This window comes from Radiomyces spectabilis (assembly GCF_025331425.1).
Source record: "Radiomyces spectabilis strain NRRL 2753 chromosome Unknown BYT42scaffold_13, whole genome shotgun sequence".
Taxonomy (NCBI): domain Eukaryota; kingdom Fungi; phylum Mucoromycota; class Mucoromycetes; order Mucorales; family Radiomycetaceae; genus Radiomyces; species Radiomyces spectabilis.
In genome coordinates this window covers 1,119,002-1,141,598 of record NW_026251938.1, presented here as the reverse complement: position 1 = coordinate 1,141,598, position 22,597 = coordinate 1,119,002, and the positions used below count along the sequence as shown (strand labels likewise).

At 43.4% G+C, this 22,597-nt stretch overlaps 6 protein-coding genes and 2 non-coding genes across 8 annotated transcripts; 2 read left to right on the top strand and 6 right to left on the bottom strand.

The window, feature by feature from the left end:
- Positions 1-22: 22 nt before the first annotated feature.
- On the bottom strand, positions 23-2,254 carry BYT42DRAFT_503571 (Sec1-like protein; the record flags this gene model as incomplete). Its single annotated transcript, XM_051564914.1, has 9 exons — positions 23-215; positions 289-524; positions 588-746; positions 829-1,149; positions 1,214-1,417; positions 1,485-1,703; positions 1,770-1,843; positions 1,915-2,110; positions 2,165-2,254. 9 exons carry the CDS (start codon positions 2,252-2,254, stop codon positions 23-25), a joined length of 1,692 nt encoding a protein of 563 aa, XP_051419876.1.
- A 261-nt stretch (positions 2,255-2,515) lies between these two features.
- Positions 2,516-5,592, bottom strand: BYT42DRAFT_617635 (microtubule associated protein-domain-containing protein; the record flags this gene model as incomplete). Its single annotated transcript, XM_051572199.1, has 12 exons — positions 2,516-3,310; positions 3,369-3,575; positions 3,644-3,762; positions 3,817-3,904; positions 3,965-4,030; positions 4,190-4,597; positions 4,655-4,690; positions 4,784-4,822; positions 4,894-4,992; positions 5,051-5,218; positions 5,344-5,427; positions 5,497-5,592. The coding sequence occupies 12 exons, from the start codon at positions 5,590-5,592 to the stop codon at positions 2,516-2,518; spliced, it is 2,205 nt and encodes a 734-aa protein (XP_051419875.1).
- Positions 5,593-10,210: 4,618 nt separating this feature from the next.
- BYT42DRAFT_585157 (uncharacterized protein) lies at positions 10,211-11,399 on the bottom strand. Its single transcript, XM_051569955.1, has one exon. It carries the CDS (start codon positions 11,262-11,264, stop codon positions 10,356-10,358), a length of 909 nt encoding a protein of 302 aa, XP_051419874.1. The 5' UTR covers positions 11,265-11,399; the 3' UTR covers positions 10,211-10,355.
- Positions 11,400-11,619: 220 nt separating this feature from the next.
- Positions 11,620-11,693, top strand: BYT42DRAFT_t126. Its single transcript has one exon. It is a non-coding gene; the product is annotated as a tRNA-Ile (tRNA).
- Positions 11,694-13,593: 1,900 nt separating this feature from the next.
- BYT42DRAFT_585152 (uncharacterized protein) lies at positions 13,594-14,249 on the top strand (the record flags this gene model as incomplete). Its single annotated transcript, XM_051569954.1, has 1 exon — positions 13,594-14,249. A coding segment is annotated over exon 1 (307 nt), but the record flags the coding sequence as incomplete, so codon positions are not given.
- A 124-nt stretch (positions 14,250-14,373) lies between these two features.
- Positions 14,374-14,446, bottom strand: BYT42DRAFT_t125. The gene has a single exon. It is a non-coding gene; the product is annotated as a tRNA-Met (tRNA).
- Positions 14,447-14,873: 427 nt separating this feature from the next.
- On the bottom strand, positions 14,874-18,854 carry BYT42DRAFT_116801 (uncharacterized protein). Its single transcript, XM_051562125.1, has 8 exons — positions 17,654-18,854; positions 17,495-17,593; positions 17,303-17,416; positions 17,135-17,242; positions 16,000-17,074; positions 15,791-15,928; positions 15,241-15,705; positions 14,874-15,167 (listed from the first exon to the last, which is right to left on the bottom strand). Exons 1-8 carry the CDS (start codon positions 18,707-18,709, stop codon positions 15,031-15,033), a joined length of 3,192 nt encoding a protein of 1,063 aa, XP_051419872.1. The 5' UTR covers positions 18,710-18,854; the 3' UTR covers positions 14,874-15,030.
- Positions 18,855-19,157: 303 nt separating this feature from the next.
- Positions 19,158-22,121, bottom strand: BYT42DRAFT_585147 (uncharacterized protein). Its single transcript, XM_051569953.1, has 5 exons — positions 21,464-22,121; positions 20,674-21,394; positions 20,585-20,601; positions 19,726-20,516; positions 19,158-19,651 (listed from the first exon to the last, which is right to left on the bottom strand). Exons 1-5 carry the CDS (start codon positions 22,013-22,015, stop codon positions 19,630-19,632), a joined length of 2,103 nt encoding a protein of 700 aa, XP_051419871.1. The 5' UTR covers positions 22,016-22,121; the 3' UTR covers positions 19,158-19,629.
- Between the last annotated feature and the right edge of the window lie 476 nt (positions 22,122-22,597).

Here is a 22,597-nt window from a genome sequence, read left to right as displayed (position 1 = left end):
GATTTGATCGAGAAAACTAGCATCATATCATGTCGCGGTTATTTAGGATATATGCCATAGAGTCATGCCACCATATGACTGACCTTTTAGAGTTGTGAATATTGGTACCGCCAAGCACGATCCGAATACCTGGTACAGCTGCATTCAGTTGTGCTACGTATCGAGCTTCTTCGTAAGTCGTTCCTCCGCACATAAACACAATGATATCTTGCGGCCTACGTTGTGCATGTGATCGTTTTAGTAGCCATTACTTGCGAGCACTACTGTAAAACTCGTTTTGATTATTACCTCTCCTTGGGAATCATATCGTTGCCGCTGACACAAGGATAACTAGTATCCCTGAGGCGAGCCTTGATCAAGAGATCCAAAGTCTCGCCCAATAAAGGAGTGTGCTGGGTATATACATTCTCCACTCCCTTCAAGCCTTTGAGAGCACTTTTACCTCGGGATAAAAACGTTTGATTTGAAAACAAATCATCTTGACGCTGTTGGTAACCAGCATAAAACAGTATGGCCGGTACTAACTGTCAAACACAACCTGATGAATATCCAATAACCTCAGCATACGACCCGTAGAGTGCACTTACCGCGCTTTTCTGTTCGCTCACTCCTACTTGATCTAACAGATCAACCAAGCTCTTGATCGAATTGTTGGGAGCTTTCTCATATCGTAAAGCATACAATAACACCAGTCGTACTTTGGCGTCGTCCGATATTTGCTCGTTTTCAATCAGTTGTTGGATCATCTAAAGAGGCAAAAGAAATTACAGTCACTTTACATCTCAATGCATCATGCTTTAATTTCCCCCCTGCCCTCTCATTTCCTACCTTGAGGTCGTTGTTGTGGTTCTCATTGCAAGCAAGGTTCTGTTCCAGCTCGCTGGTCTCCAGAAGCTTTTCTTGGGATACCCTTCGACTCAACTCGCTGACTAGGGCTACATGCTTGGATACGTTGCCAGATAGTTTACGAAATTCGGGATATTCTTCAACAAAGCGTTTCATATCTGCAATAGATTCAATATTCATGTTGGATTTTGTTTTCGTTTGGTATTCGTCGACGTATTGTTTGATAGTAGCTCCCAGATCGCCGAGATTGAGATACATCGATTTTCTAAAAAATGGATCTTGATCTGGCGACAAGACGATTTCCTGAAACATGGCATTATAAACATTAGACACTGTTTTCGTCGATCCTGCAATAATAATTGACTACCTTTAATTCGTTTCGGATATCAGGTACGTTGGACATATCGACGCGGCCATGGTGGATACCGATCAATTCATGAACCATAGCTTGATACGTCCATTGCGTGAGGAGCGGGGTGACTGGATCATTGCGACGGTCCAAAATCAACAGGATAGGCGGTGTATCTGGACGACGGAAGTCGAATAACTGGCCTTCTTGTTGAATACGATGCTGCAATGTTTATCCGTTAGTCAACAATATATGGATTCATCAAATACTATCATGAGTTATATCCTACCTGCACCTCCTGAGCTATTCTCTGCGCCAGTGGACTGGCTTTTTCATACCGTATAAGTGGTTTCTTTTTGAGACTCAACAAAACGGCACAAATCCCTTGAACAGACTTGTCGAAAGCCTCCGGATTCCAAGTGGCTGCACTGTCGCCAAAAATCTGGGTGGGTGACATACCAAGTGAAAACAGATCTGGATTGATCGCTTGATAATCACCGAAATATTCCTATAGTATAATAAGCATCACATTCCTTTCGATACATATCAGATGTTCTATGTTACTTGCCTGAACTTCGCGCACCACTTCATGCTCGTCTACTTCGGCCAAAAGCTCGATGTCTGCTTTACGTAGCACATTACTAAAATCTATTACCATTGCATAATTTCAATCAATACGCATTTATGAATACCGGTTTTTCCTTTCGTTGGTGACCTACATATGTAATAATCGCCATAAGCAGGCTCTCGTAATTCTTCAACAAGGTATTGGATACTTTCGCGTGTCGGTCGTAGAAAGCATATGCATTTCAAATGCTTCATTTTTTCTCGATTTCGATTATCGATGCGATCAATAAGATAGCATTCCTTTGTCAGCAATGCCGACTGTGTTGATACAAGAGAAACTATTGGGGTCTAAATGGTATGTGAATCAGTAAGCGTGACTTAACGACGTTATAAGCAACTTACAGTTTCAATATCGAGTAATAAAGCCTTCATTCCAACGACGTCGTTGATCATTTTATCAATGTAACTTTGCATTGCCTTGATAACATCCATGATGGCGAGGAATTTTATGTTGAATAGAACAAAGTGGCACTTGCAATTCGAAGCAGCAGCAAGTCAGTAGTTGTATTTTGAAGGTCCGATAGAAAGAAAATGAAAATGAAATCAAAGGATGGAACTGGTGTATTTTCATTATGAATGGGTATACTATATGAGAGAGTATCGTACATACAAGTAGCCGAAAATGCTAATATTCTGCCCAAGTTGAAGCGTAAACTTCCCGCGCAAAGCAGTGCTACGATTTTCATGGTGGATTTATGCACATTCTAAAGACATTCGAAAATTGACAGGGCTGCTTGAAGCACTTTCGGAGCTCTGATTTTCAGACGAGGATAAAGAGGCAGATTTCATACTGCTATCAATAGGAATTGGAATATGAGATGCTCGCATAGATACCGGGCGTTTTCCATCGGTTCGAGCCGTAGTAAAAGATGTATATGTTGCTGACCCTGTCGCATTGGGTGTTGGAGCAGCCGATACCTTGGAGGTCGAGCCATTTCCTGTTCCTACTTCAGCAGGAGGTGTGGGTGGCATTTTGGATCCAGTTGGGCGCCGCGGCATGTCGGTCGGCGAGCAAGAGGCTGCTCGGTTAAACGCAGTAAAACTCGACGAAGATCTCTTATTCCGAAGAGTTTGGCTCGAGGATACAAACGTGGGAGTCGATGGTCGTTTGCTTTCTGAGTAGCGATGCGTAGAAATCGAAGCTGATGGTTTAGGATTCATCGAAACCGGTGACATTCTGGATTTCACAGCATGTGTTGATCTACTCGGTGTAACTGTGGGCGAAATCAATGTTTTGGGGGCACTTAGCCTTCGATTAGGAGGTTGGATTGACTTGGAAAACGAAGGGGAACCAGATGAAGGCGGTGATTGCGCAGTATAAGATTTCGCCTTGGCCAATGTTCTTCTCTTTGTTTGCACTGATGAAACACTGGTAGATGTAACCGATCGATTTTTGCCATAACTGCTTCTGTTTGTACGCTCAGATGGTTCAGGAGTTAAAAAACCGAAAAATGTTTGGTTGGCCGCACGCTCTGCAATTTCTTCCAACTGATAATAATAGTTAGATTCTGGCTTCAACAGTTACAGAGCTTCATTCATAGCTCACCAGTGTATCCATGTAACGCCGGTCACCATACATGAAGCATTTCCCTGATACTCGTTCAAAATCCTGGACAGCTTGAATCAGATTGTCATCCAACTGTAACAACGTCGGAAAACATGTATTACGCCATCGCTCTTCTTCTAACAATTGAAAAGAGGCCTGGAATAAACGCTTTGGGTCGGACGCATTCTTTTCAAAGTCGATCATTTTCTAGTAACAACAGATAATCAACGTTACGTGATTTGGTGATGAGCAAAATAAGTGCCAACACACTGTACCTGGATGAGATCTTTTCGCTGCTGCATTAACCTCGCTACAAGCTCGCTTTCTGTCTGAATTTTCTGCAAGTATTTGATATGTTCATCCACGATATCTCGCACTTGGTCCATCGTGTCCGCTATAATTTGTTGAATACATATCCATAATTTCAATGATCGTCACAAGTAATTACCCTTTTCATGAAGCTTAGATATGAATTCGTCACGCTCTTGTGGTGTGAGCAGACATTTATCCCAGAGATTTTCAAGCCTAGCCCTAAACTATGGATGCCTCCGCCTTAGACACCAGAATGCAACTATCTTACCGATTATTTGCCTTACCTTTTCGATATACTCATCTGTCATGGCTCGTACAACGGATTTTACTTTCTCAAATTCGACTTGGAGCTAAGCATAACAAGGGAAAAAGTGAATATCAGAATGCGATCTGGAATCATGCACTTCGTCTTATGCACACAGACATGTATGCAATAAACAAAAATGCAAATACATATACGCAGGCACCTAACTTGCACATTTCTGTTCAATTTAGACTAGACATCATACCTCGTTTAAATAATCGACGTCTAAAGATTCTCGGATAACGCAGCGACGATCCTCTGCAATATTCAATTCATCCCAGATGGTGCGTATGCTGTTTATATATTTTGTATATTGTCTGTGACGTTCATCATACATCGCTTCCAGTAAGCTTGCTTTAGCTTTCATAGCATCAATGACGGCCGTGGATAGCAGCAACGGCGATGGCATGTCTCGGCTATAATATATGAATTTCTCTGGGGCTGACGCGTGGAACGATGGTTTGACATGGATGTTTATATTGCATGAAAGCTTATGGAAGATTTGAGATAACGCCACTTCAATAGGATCATCATGGCTGATTGAAAAACCCAAGACCGTCCAGTAGAAGTGGATTGCTTGTGCTGTAACTTCGAACTCATCTCTACGCAATGTCTATCATCAAGTCAAGTCAGTAAGCTTATTGCAAGTTCTAATCGTTATCTATCTTACTTGTCGTTGAAGTAGGTCGCGTAAAGCGCAGCTGATCTACAGAAATGTGTAAAAAAAAAATCGTCAGACTTGAGGAGTCATGCGAGGAGAAGGAAATAGGGGTTTATGTCAAAACTGTCCATGACTTACGGATTGCACAGTTGCCCAGCTGAGCTCGTCTTCGTACTCCTAATTTTTTTTTCTCGTTAATCTATAACCGTTTTTCATTTTGGCAGTAACCATGCGGATGGCAAACTTACTTCGAATGATTTAAACGTATGAGTTTCAGCTAACTCTGCCGTAAGCTGTGAAATCTCGACTAGCCATGTCTTTACTTGTGAACGTCGTTGCTGGATTTCCTAGAAGCAAAAGCGGGTTTAAAAAACATTCTTAGCATGACCAATTGCAGCCACATACATTTATCAGTCTGGAGCTCAATGCTGATAGAGCACTTTGTCTCGCAAATGTAGGATGAAAACACTGTTGAAGTTGCAACGCATCTGAAGCGATATCTTCACACAAGCTGGAAGCGAGAATGTTCTCTGTTGGAATCCCAAGTATACAACATGCACTTTCAATGTTTGTCTGAAAAAGAAATAGAAGGAGATAAAAGCACAAGAGAAGCAGGAAAGAAAGGGAAAAAAGAGGAATGCCGTAACATGTGTCAGCTTAATCAGAGAATTAAAATTTATGCCACAATTTTTCTTTACCAGCGTATCTTCAATATCCGCCGACAATAATTGTTTCTGAAGTCTTTCGTACTGGATCACTTTGTCAAGTTCATGGAAAACATGCTATTCACGATTTGAACTGATATGAACCGATATGCAAATGGGCAAACGCATAGTACACTGTGGTCTTACTCGCAGTTTGTAGTTCATGGTATCGACGTCAGCAAGTACACCGAGAGATGACCATAGGTCATGTAAGGTAGCGATTCTAGAATGCAGATGTTCCATACCCGAACACCGGTATTATGTCTTGTAATTTCTGATCAAGAAGTGATTGAATGGCTAGGTATTGAAGATAGGGAAAAAATACACTGGCTACAACGCTGCTGTCCGTCCACATATGTGACTGTTCCTTAAAATGAACTGGATTTTTGTTGCAATCGCAAAAAGAACAACTCGTGCTTGTTCCGTCAGGGGCTTGATCGAGCTCTCTATTGACGCTTAAAACATGAGTTCTATTTTCACGGATTTTTTAATTAATGTTTTCTACGAATGGGGGAGCGTACAGAGGGTACGACAAATTTGCCGGCAATCTCTCTTTCGCATAAAGCAAGACCATACAAGTAAGCAGGAGGAATCCCGCAACTTAAGCTTTGTCGCGTTGATGGTAACACTATAAGGTTTAACCTCATTTGTTTAATTAATGACATCTTTGAATAAGTTTGCAACCAGATTGCGGCGTATTTGGGGCGCTGGAGACACATTTATCGGAAGTTGTTAGTTTAGGTTACGTCGTTGCTTAGCTCTGATTGTTGACAGCTTCCGAACATACTGTTTGTATCTTTGTTGACATTTCCTTCCTTGTTTATATAGCTGATATGTGTTAATGCAATCATTGCTGTTGCGATTGTGCATTGGTTCTTATACCATTGGTGCCGAAATAGGCGAAAAAACACTTGATCACCATAATTTCCTACGATCGGAGCAATACCTGCCCCTTAAGTTGTAAATCTTTCGGTTGCCCAGATGGACTCTTTAAGAGGCTTATTCAATCGTACCGATAATACCAATAGGGCCATTGTACGCATTAAAAATTTGCACCTGATGTATGGCATAATACCCAGCTGTATGACCACATTAATCGAGCAAGCAATGGTGCACAACGCGTATGGTCAAATGACGAGCGAAAATTGGAAAAATATTGGGCACCCGCTGAATTCTACGACATTTCATTGGACAAGTCACGTGATGTGGCTTTGGATTATCATTTCCTTACAAGCATCAAAATCAAGGAAGCTCGCTTAGCTCAGTCGAAAATGTATATGTTTATTGAGGGGTATGGCCTTAATGATTATGAAATCGATATCGGCTACCCTATGGGACAGTTAAGAAATAAAACGAAAAAAACATCTATAGATCACAAAAAGATGGAAGAAAAAAAGTAGGGTGAGAGAGTAGAGGAACACAGGCTACTAAGCTACCTTTCACTACATGGTCCCCTCCGCAACGTGCTTAGATGGTGTCGCAGTGGGAGGAAGATGCCAGAGGCAGTTCCAGGCGCGATTCGCGAGAGGCAGTAGGAGGCGAGAGGTCTATCCAGACTTGGCCGGGGGTAGGATCACTTGTGTAATCTCCGTCAGGGTTACAGAGCTGGTCAAAGTGCCAGAGGATGGTGCAAAGGTCTGACCAATAAGTTGGTGCCGAGGCGGAACGGGAAAGAGGCAGTTGATTCAAAACGTAATCAATGCGAACGCCAGGAAAATTTGGAACACAGGATGGAAGGGAGAACCAAAGTTGGGAAGGGACAACAGGGCACTCCATGAGATGGGAACGGGTGGTAGTACTGAAGCCACAGCGACAAGGACGAGGTTTCCCCGGTAGCCAGCCCATACGCCATCGCACTAAGCGGCTACGATCAGCTCGCGAAGCAGGGACGTAGAGTATTGGATCCACTATCAGGGTAGGGCGGCAGGCTCGAATTAGAACTCTTTGGGTACTGGTCAGGAAAGCAGTGAAGTGACGTTGCCGATAATTGCGTAGCCAAGTGGTAAGGCGTGAGGAAGACATCTGTTCAGCAGGATGATCGACCACAATTGGACGTTCTTGGAGGCGTGACAGCAGTGACAAACGCACAGACGAAGAAACAAGAGGCATGAGGCAATCATCGGGCAGGTAGCTCATCCGCAGGCAGAATTTCAGGACCAAGGTATCAGCGCGGAATGACATGCTCGGGAGGTTGCAGATGTGAACCAGCACTTGAGTAGAAGCACTCTTATGGCCGCCCACTATCATGCGAAGGCATCGATCTTGGACACGGGCGAGCTCTTTATGGTCTTTTTGGAGTAAGTGTGCGATTGAGAGACCATATTCCAGTTTGGGTCGGATGAAAGTTGCGTAGATTCGTGCAGAAAATAAAAGTGGGAAACCATTGCGATTTAGGCCCATAGCGTTAAGCTGGGACATTGCCAAGAAAGTGCTGCGTGCTCGATGTCGGATCAGAGCAGCAGTGGCCAGACCTTTGGAGTGGAACGGAATGCCAAGATAGATAAATTCATCCACTGCAGGGAGCGAATCACCATACAGGGAGAGAGGGACAAAGCTACGAGACGTGGGAACAGGCGCATTTAGGATGGCACATTTAGGAGGACTCCATTTATAGCCCAGGACATGAGAGTGGGTTTCAGCAAGGGTGAGCATGTGTTGTACCTCGCGGGCTGATCCAACCAAAGCAATGTCGTCCGCATACAACAGGCAGTTGATGGGAGTCGACGAGGCAATGGGGTCACTGTCAGATGGGATGGGTCCAAACGGTAAGCCATTGGGCGCAAAAGCATCGTAGCGAGGTGGTCTCGATGGTGATGTGGAGGGCACCGCTGTGGTAGAATTTGAGGCAGCAGATCGCAAAAGAGCAGGCAGCGTATTGATATATAAAGAGTAAAGAAACGGGCTGAGCACAGACCCTTGTAGCACACCAGTAGACGGAGTAAAAGGAGTGGAGGCTTGGTTTTGCAAGAGAACTGTGACGGAAACATCATCGAACATGTGCGCTAGTAGCGAGACAAGTACAAGAGGCGTGGAAGAGGCAAGTAAAGTCTGCCAGACAACCCGGCGGTCAACAGTATCGTAAGCGGCCTTAATGTCCAAAAAAGCAACGACAGGGTAGTGGTTGTGGCGATCGCGGTAGGCCCGCATCAAGTCGTGTAGACAGAGGGCTTGATCCAGAGCACTACGTTGATGGCGAAATCCCCCTTGGGCAACGTCTAGAGGTGGGGCGGTGGTTTCCAATGTAGGTAAGAGAATCATCTCGAAAAGTTTGCGTACAATCGAGGTCAGTGAAATCGGGCGGAAGTTGGCAGGATCGTGAGGGGCACCTTTCTTGTGGATAGGAACTACCTGGGCATGACGCCACACTGTGGGAGTATAAGACCATTGGGTGCAGATGGTAAACAGGTGGGTCAGCAAAGGGGCAAGAGAGTCTGCGATCGGTATCAACATTTCGGCACGAAAATCATCTGGACCTGGGGCTTTTCGGCGTGGAAGTCGTTTCAAAGTGGCAATGATATTCTCTCTGGTAAACGCATGCGAAAGGGATGTAGATGCGAGATCGAAAGGGAGAGACTGGCTGGGTGCAGGTGGCAGTGGTGGTCGGGTGCGTGGCAAATGTTGACCAGAGTAAACAGTCGCCATATGGTCGCGGAGCACTTGGGCACCAATAGCTGGGCCATCAGGATGAGTAAAGCGTACCTGTTGGTTGCGGCGATTGCGGATGCTTTTGATGGTTGCAGTTGCACGCGAGAAATCCCCACGGGCCAAGTGATCGCAAAAGGCGCGCCAAGCCTGACGCTTAGCGTATCGTACAGCACAACGGAAACGGGCAGCAGCGTGTTGGAGGCGATCCCACCATGGGACTTTGTCCAGACCAATGGCTCGATGCCAGCGACGGTAGCAACGTTCTCTTTCATCTGCGAGGGCTTGGAGCTCTGTATTCCAAAATGATTTCCATGAAGGAGGCCGGGGTGCACGACGACAGACCGATTTGTCCAGCGCAGTGTAGATATGATCGTTGAGATCGGAGTTCAGTTGGTCGATCGGTGGTCGAGTGGAAGGCGGGTTTTGAGAAAGATCCTGGAGTTGTGTAAGAAGACGGTCTGACAGGGAGTGAAAAGTGTCAACATATAAGCGATGCACGTCCGTTTCTTGTAATCGCGATAGATTCCAGAGGCGACGGCTTGAAGAAGAAGAAGGAGACGTGTGAACAAGAGTAGTGGGGTCAGAGTAGGCAAAGGATAAGGCCAACAGTTTGTGGTCGGAGCCAAGGTGGAGTTCAGAATAGATTTTTAGCGAGGGAGTGGAAAGTTGAGGCACATTGGTAAGAAAATAGTCGACGATGCTGCTATGGAGCTGTTCATTCCGGTAGTTGAGAAAAGTGGGAATACCATATGCTAAAGAGATGTTGAGAATCTGGAGATTACGTTCTTCTACCCAGTCTTGTAGTAGTGATCCGCGGGTATTGGAGCGATGATCACCTGTGAGAGCGCCCAGGCGAGCATTGAGATCACCACAAATGATGGTATCATTGGTCAGTGGGATTGCGTTCAAAGCGGCAAGGACTTCATCAGGCGTGAGGGAGGGCGGCAGATAAATACAAACAACCCGGAGTGAAGGGCCGATCTGGAGCCCAAGGGCATGAGGTGACGTTATTGGGAATTGAACAATGTGGAAAGGAAAGCTGGGGGAAACAAGAGCAGAAATACCATGAGAACCACGGAAATTACCCGCAACAGGGCTACCATACAAATGGTACTGAGACCAAGAAGTACGGAGTCGAGCTGGGGAAAGTAACCAGGTTTCAGTGATGAAAAGGAGAGAAAAGGACTGGCAGTGTTGGAGGATATCATCGACCAAGGAGGCTTGGAGGCCATTGGCATTCCATAGGCCGATGCGGAAGTGAGGGGTGGGAGTGGGTGGGGTTGGGGGTGGGGGCGATCGAGAATGAGTGGCAAGAGAGGTTGACAAGGAAGGAGTGAAGGGGTGATTGGGATCAATCATCTTTAAAGTGTGCCGCTACGGGCTTGGGCGCGTTCACTTTTAGCATCGACCATATCGGTATCAGGATCAGAAGACTTTTCTTCGGCAGGGGAAACGGGAGCACCTCGGCAGGAACTCAGAATGCGAGAAACATCTGCCTCATTAAAGATAGCATCATCTAGAAAGGAGCGGGCAATGGGCGAGGCAAGGTGGTAAGGAAGGCGGGCCACGGCTTTTTCGCATCGACTATGGTGAAGGGTCTCGGCAAACAGGTGTTGTTCCTCAAGTGGCAAACTTTTGATTTCGGGATCAGCAAGGTGGACAGGATCAAGAGGGTCAAAATCAAGGAAGGGCTTAATGGTATGCTTTTCAAGTGTGGCAAGAACGGAGGGACGGTACTGGTTGTGGATAAGAAGTCCAACAACAGAGCGAGCAGGGAAAGTTATGTCTAGAATTCTATAGGGGTCGATTCCAAGGCGGCGAAGACGAGAACGGGCTTCTTGGCGGGTGAGTCTGCGGGAACGAGGGATGTAGAGGTACTGGAAGCCACCAGGGCCTTCAGCTTCCTTGAAAGTACGGACTGAAGCAGCCAAGCTTCGGACAGTGCGCTTAATACGCGGAGGGCGGATTTTTTTGGACACAGTGGCCCAGGTGGATTCATCAGAACCCAAAGGTGTAGGAGTGGTTGGAGTGGGACATGTTGCAGCCTCAGTGGTAAGGGGGGAAATGGGGACAGTAGGCTTAGGAGCGCTGGCAGTAGCAGCAGCAAGTTGGGCTTTCAACTGAGCATTCTCATCACGCAGTTGCTGGTTTTCTTCAAGTAGGCGACGGATCTGGTCAAGTTCCGTACGATGCGTAGTGACTTGCGCAGCCAGGTAAGTAATTTGGGCCTGCATGGCCGCAAATTGTTCAGGTGGAGTGGTGGTGGACATCGAGTTGGGATGCGACGTCGGCGGGCGAAATTCAGAATTGGAGTCCGGTTCGGACACAAAAGGTGGTGCGGGGATCGAAGCGGTTACCGGAAAACGAGATTCGGCGATGGAACTGGCTGAAATCAACGTTGTGTTTCTTTGATACACTTTTTCTTGAACTGGAGATATCTCAAAGAAGAACGATGGAAACGATTTCAAACTTCAGGGATAGGTCGATAGTGGATCGATGCACGATGTGGCAACGGATGGATGATGGATGGAGGGATTTAGGTGAGGGTGGAACAGGTGTAATTCCGGCTAAAAGTTTTCCCGCTATAAAAACGAGAAAAAAGTGATGAAGAGCGGAAAAAGGGTCGCTCGCTTAGCTCAGTTGGTTAGAGCGTGGTGCTAATAACGCCAAGGTCACAGGTTCGACCCCTGTAGTGAGCAACCTAACACACGTAATGTGTTCCATGCGGCAGATGTAAAAGTAGCATGCAGGACACTTTTTTGTTTCATCTGAACACATCGCCAAACGGAAAAAAAAGGATGAAGTGCCGAGAATGCCGGAACAGATAACGTGAAGAGTCCTTTTTTTATCTATGAATGCTTTGTCGTAACCGGCTTGTGGTGCTCTGCCAGGAGTTCAAGACTTCATTATAACAAAACATATGAACGTAGCTACGAGGCTCTTATATCACCAAAGTAAAGAGCCAGATTATCTTCGGCTGGTCTTTTATAACCAGAGCCAAGTCATCAAACTTAAAACTTTAGGTAAACTATGACACCTTGAGCATTTGCCTGTCGCAAATTATTGCTCTCATGAGTTTGCAGAAGAAAAAACATCTAACGAACGCACGAGGAAAATCATTAGAGTAAAACGAACGGAAATACAGAGCTGTGAAAAGCGTAGTCGCCGGTAGACAAGAAATAAAAAAAATAAGGACGCCTGCCTGTAAAAAGGAGAGAAGGAAGAATAAGATTAAAAACGCTAAATCAGGCCGCGTTGTTTAATGGGATGACCCAATGTATGTGATCAGTGTGTGTCAGGACTAACAATAATGTCATTTGGATGCCTGGTTTGGTCGAGTTCGGTAGGGAAGAAAGAGTGACATAGCCAATAATGGCTGAATGGAACAATACAAATGGGGACTAAATCGGAATTTAAAATATACTGATATGGTAATCTGTGTATATCTATTTGTAATATCGATTTGTAGATACATGATATGAAATGGATTTATTTTTATTTTTGATATTCTTTAATTGCGTTTAAAAAAGCAAACCAAATACAATTTTGATTTCTTCTTCTCCAAATATATTCATCCAAATATAATTGTAAAAGATTTTCTTTTCTGTTGCTAGGCTTAATATGATATTTTACAGATGCCCAATTACCTTCGATTGTATTTGTATTAATACCTTCTTTTGTTTTAAATTCTTTTTTATGGTTGACAGTCTTATGTTTATAACCGAAATCTTTTAAATTGTGATATGATTTCCATAGATCTGTATATATAATAGATCCATTTTTCACATTTTTGGTGATAACATCAAGTAATGTATTTTCTGTTCTATCTTTTACAATAACCATAAATATTTTTCTTTCATTTGTTTTTTCTACCCCTCCTAATACCCATTTTCCATCTTTTCCAGATCCTTTTCCATATTTCTTTTTTGTAAACTTTGACTCATCAATTTGAACAATAATATCTTTTCCACCTATTTTTTCGATCTTATTTTCATCGTTGATATTTAATATTATTTCATCATCAAAATTATTTTCTTTTTTTATAAGATCAAATGATAATATGACATAATAGAGTTTTTTTATATTTGTAATTGTTTTTGATGAAAATCTGTTTTTGTAATGTAATAAAATTGTAGACGATGGTGTTTTTGTTAAAAACAAATAAAATAATAAAAGTATATCATTGACTTTTTTGTTTTTTTTGTAGAAGATAGTGTTTTTGAATATCGTTTGAATATCTCCACATAAATTACATTTTATCTTTTTGGATTCATATTTTGTCATAATCGTATTACAGCAAATTTTTTGATCATTGATAACTTTATGATTAGTTAAATATTGTATTGTCTTTTTTTCATTGTTGAATATGTGAGATAAAAAATCATAAGTTGGTATAGACATTCAATAATGTGTGTATATAAAGAAAAAAGGAATCGAAAAAAAAGAGAGAAGTTGGATATATATATCAATTTTCAATAAATGACAACACAAATATGTAAAATCTGCTATTTTTAAAAATATAATTAAAACTCCATTTGTAAAAGTAAAATCACCCGACCAGTTAAGAAGATAGTAATTGTAATCGATGATGGGAACCATGTGCACCGGATCTGTCTAAATTAATGCAACTTTCTATTTTCTCAACAATTATCTGCAGCATAACTGACACAAACGTAACATATCCAAAGCTTTATCTTCATGCATGCTATCCTACGCTTTTGGGTCGATGTGAAAGGTGGTGTTGTGCTTCTTTTTTTGCTACTTAATTTTAATTCTATTTGCTTCCGTTGTGGATCGCATTTACATAAACTCTTTAGTAAGTTCAAGCCAGATCGGCTTATTTGTCTCCCTCCCGATACAACTCCTGATGCAATGGACTATCTCCTCACCAAATTGTCAAGGAAAGCCCTTCATTGTGACAACCATTTTGCCCGACTTCTGGCTAACTGGCTCCCTCTATCTCTCTTTTTTCTTGAGCTTGGCACGTTAATCCTGCTGAGTATGATTTGACTCACTCTGTTTCCTTTGCTTCCCGCACCGAATTTCTGCCTTGGCTCATATCGTCAAATGAACTTGGCTGACCGAATACCTTACTTCTCTCTTCTACTTCTGTCTCAATTTTTTTTTGTGCTTGTTTGCCACCCCATGCTTTCTACACGCTATTTGCATTTGTTTTTTAACCTGTCCTTTTTCTCAATTGAGCCTCCCCATAGATCCCAGGGCGAGCAATAGCCCAAAACGGACGTGTGTTCACTCACCTTTAAGTGAGAAAAAATCTTTTACTTTACTTTTATTTTCCAGATCCGGAAACATCCAGTAAAACTTGGAAAGCACAAAGACGTGCAAAAAAAAATAACCGAGGGTTTCAAACAAAAAAGATGCTCCCTGCCAGGATCGAACTGGCGACCTTCAGATTATGAGACTGACGCTCTACCGACTGAGCCAAGGAAGCTTTTTTGCTTGAAATTCGATATTTTTTATAAGGGCACAAAAACTGTGCTACGTCCGGTCCGGGAAAGCGCGGGCGGGCCCTATAATTAAAGCAGTCTTGCCGGATTTTTTTGGACGTGGTGTTGGTGTTGGCAGAGGAGGGCTCTCATTGATGAGTTCGAATCAAAAAAATTTTGGTGCTGTCATCGATGTAGTAAATCTTTGGTATAGGGCCGCATGGAATGGGTCTATGCAATTGAGACCAAACGAAAGATTCTAGCCCCCCACGTATTATTATGGCACTCTAGCTTTTGAGGAATCATACCTGATATCGTTATCTCCAAAAATAAACCAAAATCTGTAACCTGAGGAATCCATATTGCGCTAACCTGCGGTGCTCTTGGGGTATCGTGACATTTTTTTTCCGACTTTTTTTTTTTTTTTTTTTTGCCTTTCTGAATTGTATGAAGTTTTAATATGTAACGTTCAGTTTATGACAGTAAAGACGGACAAACAGATAACTTCTTTGGAGGAGAGTAAGAGGGCTAAAATGAGGGATTGATTATAGGGAAGCTTTGTAAAATACATTCAGGAAGATAACAGTAATTAGGGTGCTTGAGTGCAGGTTGAAGAGTCAGGAAATACTGAATACAGGTTATCTTCGTCATCATCACTGATTAAAGCTGGATCTTCCATTGGTAAATCCAGGTCATTGACCTCTTCGTCATCATCCACAATATTACCTATAATAATAGTTATAGTTGAGCGGCAATGATCGTACCAAATTCAGTATTTTTTGTCATGGTTGGCACATACCACTTCGCTGCGCCTCAAGATTTACAATAGACTGTGGCGCGCCATCCATATAATGCACGCTGTTGCGATTGTTGCGTCCTTTTTCGTCGCGAACAATTTGATGTATGCGTTGAGAACCAACGGCATGATCGGTGGATTGCGTTGGTAATGGTTGAGTCGGATGCAAATCTAATGCATATTCAGGTGTCAGCAACTCGGAGTCGGACTTTGCAGACTCAGTCGCGGTGGCATTGTCCGTATAGAAGATGTAATCGAATTCGCTTAAGAATAAACTAAAAATGCCGGCGGGGATTCCCAAGGTCGGTGAAAAGACGATACCAACATTGCGAACCGTCATTTTGTTGATATCCGAGTTTTCCACTACGTGAATCAGATGAACTGTCAAGGCTCGTAGAAGCCAATAGTTTGCAATCGGTAACTGGGATACTAATCTCCCTAGCTCGTTCACTCGCTCTTGCCTATCGACTAGATCTAATAATCGAATATTGAATACCCGCTTTGTGTGCTTGGAGGTACAATGATTGTCAAGAACATCATAGAAGGAGCTTACCAATAACTGCCAGGAATTCTCGTAGTCGCTTCTGTGTGAGAACGTTTTCCGGAAGTTCACGAAGCCACATTTTCAAAAGACCAGCAATGGCATGGATATCGTGATACTCGTTAGATGCCAGCAGGTCGTAATCGCCGACTAGCAAAATTATGCATGAAATCGTCAGTAATCATCAGTCATTCCTTTATGCACGTTCAATAAACCCTTACGTTCGTCGAATTTTTGTTTGAGCGATTTGATTTTGGTGGCACTTCCGCTCAGTCGATAGATGCCTTCTTCGCGAGTTGCATTTTTCGCTTCGAGGTATTCGATGCATCGATGCACAATGGCTGGTAGTTCGCATGTCTCAGAGGTTCTGCAGACTTGGACGGCTTCCATCAACGGAACACCGAATACTTGATTAGGTGATTTTATATTGGCTTCAACCACGGACTTTTGACGACGTTTCAACGGAAGCGCCAATCCACTGGTTTGATCGGCATTGCTGTCATGGGAACTCCTTGTTAAAAATCCTCGCAAACCACCTGTAGGCACCGCGCCGGATGTATCGTTACTGGAACCGGTGAATATTTTTTTAGACCAGAACGTGCGTCGGTTGGCTTTCTGCTTTGTTTTTCGCCCTTCACACTCTAGGCTGGTTTCCTCCTCTAATGTAGGTGTAGTGCAAGGAGATACAGGACCGGATATTGATTCATGTGTTGGAGTACCATAAGAAGGAAAGTCAGAAGTAAAAGTCGAGGAATGGTGCGTTTGGTGCTGTTGTGAAAAGAAGAAGGGATGATCCATGCTTGATCGTTGACGCAAAAGCGGAGGAGAGTCCATATCGAGCAATGCTGTGGAAGAAGGAATAGACGAGTCAGAAATAGTAGATTCACATGGATGAATGGAAGAGTCCGAGTTGGATCGTGGCGGATAATAAGGCAACATGGCAGGGGATATATTGGTAGAAAATTTTCCAGCATAGTCTATGCTGGAAAGTTGGCTGATAGGCATCGCACTGATAGGCTTGATATCTTCTTTGGAGACTTTACGTTTGGTTTCCTGTCGTAGCAATCCGAGATTGGCATAGTGATTCAAAGCTTCAATCCACTCATCACGCTCCGTATCCGAGTATGCACAAAGCAAGTGTTTATGCACACCATTGGCGACGGATTTTTTAGGCTCCAAGATCATGAAGGCGTGTTTGTGCTGTTGCACAGGTCCATTTGCCGATGACGGAGGAGAGTTTTGCCGACAAACTTGTGCTTCACTGAGGTGTATGACGCCGAGTAATGATCCTCCTTGCTGTTGCATATATATTAATTACATGATAGAAGAATAGTTTTTTAACATTTGAAAACTTACCATGTCATAATATCTGAGAATTGGGCCATCGAGAACGAAATAGCGCGATTTCCAACCGCCAAAACTCTTGCCCCGTTTAGTGAGGTAGCCTTGACGATGGCCAGATATCTAGGAATACTCTTCTTTCAGTCATTATTCTATCACCAATGGTCGTGTCGACTAGGTTACCATGTTTACGGTATTTTGTGTATCCACTCTATTGGAGGAAATAAAGCGGCATAATTCAGTAGTATCATGCAACGACATGTTGATAACGTATTGCAGGTATTTTTCAATGGCCATCTATTGGTCGATCAGTGTTAGAAATTGTGCAAAAAATGATAAGCCTTTTTTTTTTCTTGAAAATTAGGGTAACCTTACTTTTCTCTGATCGACTTTATTTGGCGCATAAGTAGTGAATAATGCTTTATCAGGTAATTTGCCCGGTTTGCCTGCAGATGATCGGCTCCGTACTTTAAGCTGTCATGAAAATGAGTCGAAAAACCCAGTAACGAGAATTCTTGATTTGTTTTTCTTTACCTGATTATCGAGATCCAAAAAATCGGAATAGAATTTTTGCACGCACCATAACTCTTGTGGTTCTTCTGCTGGATCGGCCTTTTTTTGTCTGACAGATAACAAAAAAGCCACCACTTCTTTGCCTTTATGATTTACGGTGATATTGGAGCCGACCACTTTGATGTGCAGATCGGTAACGGTGATATGCGCCATGGGATCCGCCGTTGAATAACTGTCATTAATTTCTTCCGAAGAGCGATCCTCATCTGAGCTAGTATTTGAGAAGGATGCAAGCTGGAGAGCGTCTTTTGCTGGGTCACTGCTGTTGAAAGGGGTAGAATTTCGGAGTATCACAGGTCTTCCTGCATGAAGTGCTGGAACACGTTGTTGCATCACCGAAGCCTGCGTCGAGCTTTTCCTAGTTCGAGGTGTCGTGGGGCGTCCAGATTTTGTTTGCATTTCTTGATGTTTCAGGAACAATTGAGCATCTTTATCCACAGTAATATTGACAGGAGAAATCGGGGTATCGCTACTGCTCGTGGAAGGACTTTGAGGAAATTGTATGTCTGAAAGATCGAAATTTTCATTATCGTCATGGCTAGGCATAATAGTAGATTTAGTAGTAGTAGTAGTAGTGGTGGTTCCAGCATCCACAATAAGTTTATGTGCATATTGGTCTTTGGCTGTATTTTGTCGGAAAGGAGAGCGTGGGGGCGGAACGGGACTGGAGCTCGGCATGTCAACCATGACTTCCACAGACGATCGTGACATTCCCTCATGCGACATGTCGTCGACGACACCCTTTGCTGTTGAAGCTGTCATTGGAGTACTGCAATGTGGTACAACAAATCCATTTTGGTGTATGCTATTTTCTCGGACTTTGAGCAAATGATCGCGATCGGTCGTTACTTTGACAAGGTCGTTTGTCACCCTGGCGAGATCGGTGGTTGCTTTAGCAAGTGCTTCCTCCAAATTTTGAATGATTACTCGCTGAATCTCGACAACTTCCCACAATCGATCATTTGAGGTCGTAGAATCCATCGACTTTAGACCTGCGGGTGCGACCTTTGCAGACATTAACAACGCCGGTAATCAATAGTGACGAGACGCACAAAGGGAAAATGTAAAGGGGCTTTAGAGGAGAGCGAAAATGATGGGAGAAAAAGACGTAAGAGGTCGGGAAAGAAAAAAAAAAGTTGCAAGAGTAAGAATAAAAAAAAAAGTAAAAAAGAAAAAGTGTGCAGGTAAACCTAGGGGCGAAGCGAGGGGCGCGAGACAATGTTTCTTAAGGAGAACTTGTAACTCATAAGCGACTTTTGATTAGGTGAAATACTTGGTACAGTGTTTGCCAAAGGCTAAGAATGACATTCCAAGATCGTAAAGTAACACAACACTTGTTTCCGTTTCATCATAAATTGACCATGCATGTCGACACGATTTTGCCTTTCGCCCCATTTTGTGCACGGACGGTAAGATGGATAGGTGCGTTTTCAAATGATCCTCTTCTTTTATCAGTTGGATCTAACCGTACGAAAAAAAAAAACCAAAAAAAATTGGAGCAGGACAAAAAATCCAAAAAGAAAAACAATGAGTCCGAAGAAGGAGAAGTCGTCAACTGTCACGTGGGTTTACTACGAGGTTTGCTGTGATTCTTAGATAGAGCTTATTGCAATTTAGATGGATCTGCTTTTTTGTTGCTGTTTCCCCTAACACAACTATACCCAAATGGCACGTGGAAACGCCATAGCAAAAAAGCAGTTACCAAACTAAGAAATAAGGGGATGAAGGGAAAAAAAGGAAGGGGAAGATTTGCAACCATAGCAACATTGTCGGACAAAGAACATGCTAGATGCGCAAAATGGCTGGCATGAACTTCAATTTTTTTGTTTTTTGTTTTTTGTTTTTTTTTTTGCGAAAAAAGTCTTGACTGGTATAATTGCGTGAAAGGATTAAAACTTAGTGTATCTGATACAGGAAAAGGACCGGTGGTCTTGAGATTAATTTGGGCATAAAATGTCACTGTAAAAAATAAAAATAAAAAGATCAGTATGCTGTTCGGATCCAGGTAGTGTGTCATTTCCAAAAATAATTACCACAACTGCATCCATTCTTCATCTCTGGTATTGCGACCCCAATAATTTCGAAACTCGAGGAATACCCAGACTTTGATCCAATGAGGTGTACTGCCATGTTTTTGAACCTCTCTCATGCCTTCCAGCGTGGCTTTGCCTCGGTTCTGCATACTGTAATCACGTAGGACGGGAAGAGCACTCTTAAATAGATCTACATCCGGATCCAACTGTCGTCCAATGCCTTCCAGTAACATAATGCTCACCACGATGTTTACAAAATCGCCTTCAAGTTTCACATGATGCGCACGCACCATGTTCATGGCTTCGTGTAAAAGATTGCCGATTTTGATGGCGCCAAGATTAAATGTGCTTTGTTTCAGACCCAGGATCAATTTCTGCATACGAAGAGCGAATACATCGGGGTCTACCACCAATTCCGGCGTACGACATCGCTCCACCATCAATTCACCCGCTCGATAGCCATTGAACGAAGCAATCGCTTGGAATAAATCGAGAAAATTTCGACGATTTACATCATTCAGCTCGTTGATCAAGCCCGTGTCGATAAACACCAAGCGAGGGCTGTAGCCTTCGTCGTGTAGCTTTTCCAGTTCCTCTCGCATCGCTTCAGTATCATCACAGACACTTAATACTCTCTCAACCGCCAAATCGCCTTCATCAACTAGCTTGCGTCCCAATAGATGTGACCAAGCACGCTGTACTGGATGGTAGGCCGACGGCTTGTAAAACTTGACAATGATGTTGCCAGGATGGAGATCGGCGTGAACAAAGTTGTAAAAGATCAACATATGCTGCATGATAGGCAAAAGAGCATTGGTTAGTTCCCCAACTAAATATCAAGCAACGGAGTTGCACTTACGAGAAATGCGTCCAAGCCTTCATTTTATGGCGATATTCAGACAATGTTCTTTAAGTAAGGCGGTGGGAAAGGAACGACGATTCACTTACCAATGTCAGCAATTTTGTGATCAAATACACTGGGAGATTCTCCTTGACGTCTCGACCGAGAGGCTTCTTTCAAGAATATGTCTAACGGAATTCCCTTTTCATATTCTTCCAGAAGCATGTCTTTCGTAGTAAAGTGAATCAATGGCTTTGGAAATTTAATCTGCATGGACTTCCCAAACAGCTCGTTGAACCTCTGCAGGTTATGCGCCTCGCCACGTAAATCCAACTGTTCTTTCATCATCCGTCCGAACACTTGCACTTCATCCGGCAGCGACAGCCAGTGGAAGGTGGGAATCAAGGTCAATACCCTGGCAAAAAAGGCCATGATTTTCAGATCTCGATCGACGATTTGCCGAGCGCGGGGATGGATGATCTTTACAGCCACGGCTGTGTGGATATTGATAGGATTGCCTTGGATGTCATGCGTTCGTACCGAATCGGAAGTGACAACATTGTCGCTGAGAGCCAGCTGCTCTTGCGATTGACCAATGAGGATTTCAGGACGGATCCTTGCTTTGTACACTTGAGCAATAGCCCCCACTCCCAGTGGTTTCGGTCCGAATTCTAAAAATATGTCTTCCAGTTTTCTATCAAACGCTTCTTCAATTACGCGTTTTGTGTAACCGAAAGGATGTGGATCCACCTGGGAATGCAGTTTGGAAAGCCGCGTGCACAATGCCATCGGAAATAAATCAGTGCGGGATGCGATCCACTGAGCAAGCTGCATACCAAATGAAGCGTGGTTATATAAATTTCATCCAGTCACAGATCCACCCTTATCCGTACTTGCCTTTATAAATGTAGGACCCGCTTTTTCCATTTGAGTTGAGAAGAAATCAAACCACCATATAGTGCCAGACCGCTCATTTTCCGACGTGGGGCGTCCGTAGAGCATGATGGGAGCCGTGGCTAAGACTGGCAGAAACAACAGCAGTAAATGCGCAAACCGTCGAAGAGTAAGAATAGGTTCTAATATCCAGTCATCGATCGCTTCCAGTAGTCGTTGTAAGGCACGTTTCAGAAGGGAATGAGACGGCTGGGCCGCAGCAACTTCGATTTCCGAGGGAGTGGCTGTTTTTTCTGCAACATGGTGAGCCTGCGCTTGAACATGAGATACTGGAAGAAGGGCACAAGCGTAAGGTGTCGTTGAGCGCAGTACTCGTGTCGATGCACAAACGGTCGATAGTCGTCGAAAGCATGGACTTGTGTTCGATTTGCCAAACAGCAACGTGCTTCTACTGCACCGTAATGCCTGATTGTGTAGTCGTAGTAATTGCCCCTTCGTATGACATGTGTTTCTAAGGGTGTGCGCAATGAATGGTTGCATTCTAAATAATGACATAAGATCACCGTGACCCTTTGTTGAAAGATATCGTTGCCAGACGGCCTAAGAGTGGACAGTCACGAATCTACCACATCAGTGGGGTTTGCCTTAATTTCATCCCCGAATGTGGAGCTGGGTCGTATTTTTTATGCGCACAGTTTTGTTCATAACGTTCATCCCATTTCATTTGAAGTTGTGCACGCTTGAATGTATAAAACGAGCTAAGGCTCGGCCATGTCTATTATTCTCCCTACGTTAAATCTCAGAGTACATTAAGCATAAACAGATAACTTTCTCTCAATCTTTAAGCACCAAAGCCAGCCATGGTTCGAACATAATGACGCAAAGTGGGAGAATAAATCATTGATTTTGCATCATGGCCCAATCATCGTATAATACATTTCTGCGCAGCATAAACAATTGCTCTGTCGCGGCACATAAACGAGAAATCAATTTTTTCCCAAAAAACTTGACAGTATAGTTCAGTGACAAGGGACGCATTATTTTTTTGCTGGATGCGAGAGTGATCAGTAGCCCGTACGATTTACTAATATATTGAGCAGATGCTTTGGCTTGATGCTGATTGTTTTAGGATTCAAG

Excerpts from the sequence above, each read along its gene's own strand:
- BYT42DRAFT_116801 (XM_051562125.1), bottom strand. The coding sequence starts at position 18,709 with ATGTCTGCAAAGGTCGCACCCGCAGGTCTAAAGTCGATGGATTCTACG. Across the intron at positions 17,594-17,653 it reads TTTTGGATCTCGATAATCAG|CTTAAAGTACGGAGCCGATC; the intron begins GTAAAGAAAAAC and ends TTTTCATGACAG. Across the intron at positions 15,706-15,790 it reads AGAATTCCTGGCAGTTATTG|TCGATAGGCAAGAGCGAGTG; the intron begins GTAAGCTCCTTC and ends TATTAGATCTAG.
- BYT42DRAFT_585157 (XM_051569955.1), bottom strand. The coding sequence starts at position 11,264 with ATGTCCACCACCACTCCACCTGAACAATTTGCGGCCATGCAGGCCCAA.
- BYT42DRAFT_585147 (XM_051569953.1), bottom strand. The coding sequence starts at position 22,015 with ATGTCATTATTTAGAATGCAACCATTCATTGCGCACACCCTTAGAAAC. Across the intron at positions 21,395-21,463 it reads CGGGTCCTACATTTATAAAG|CTTGCTCAGTGGATCGCATC; the intron begins GCAAGTACGGAT and ends TTTGGTATGCAG. Across the intron at positions 19,652-19,725 it reads GAAGAATGGATGCAGTTGTG|TGACATTTTATGCCCAAATT; the intron begins GTAATTATTTTT and ends TATTTTTTACAG.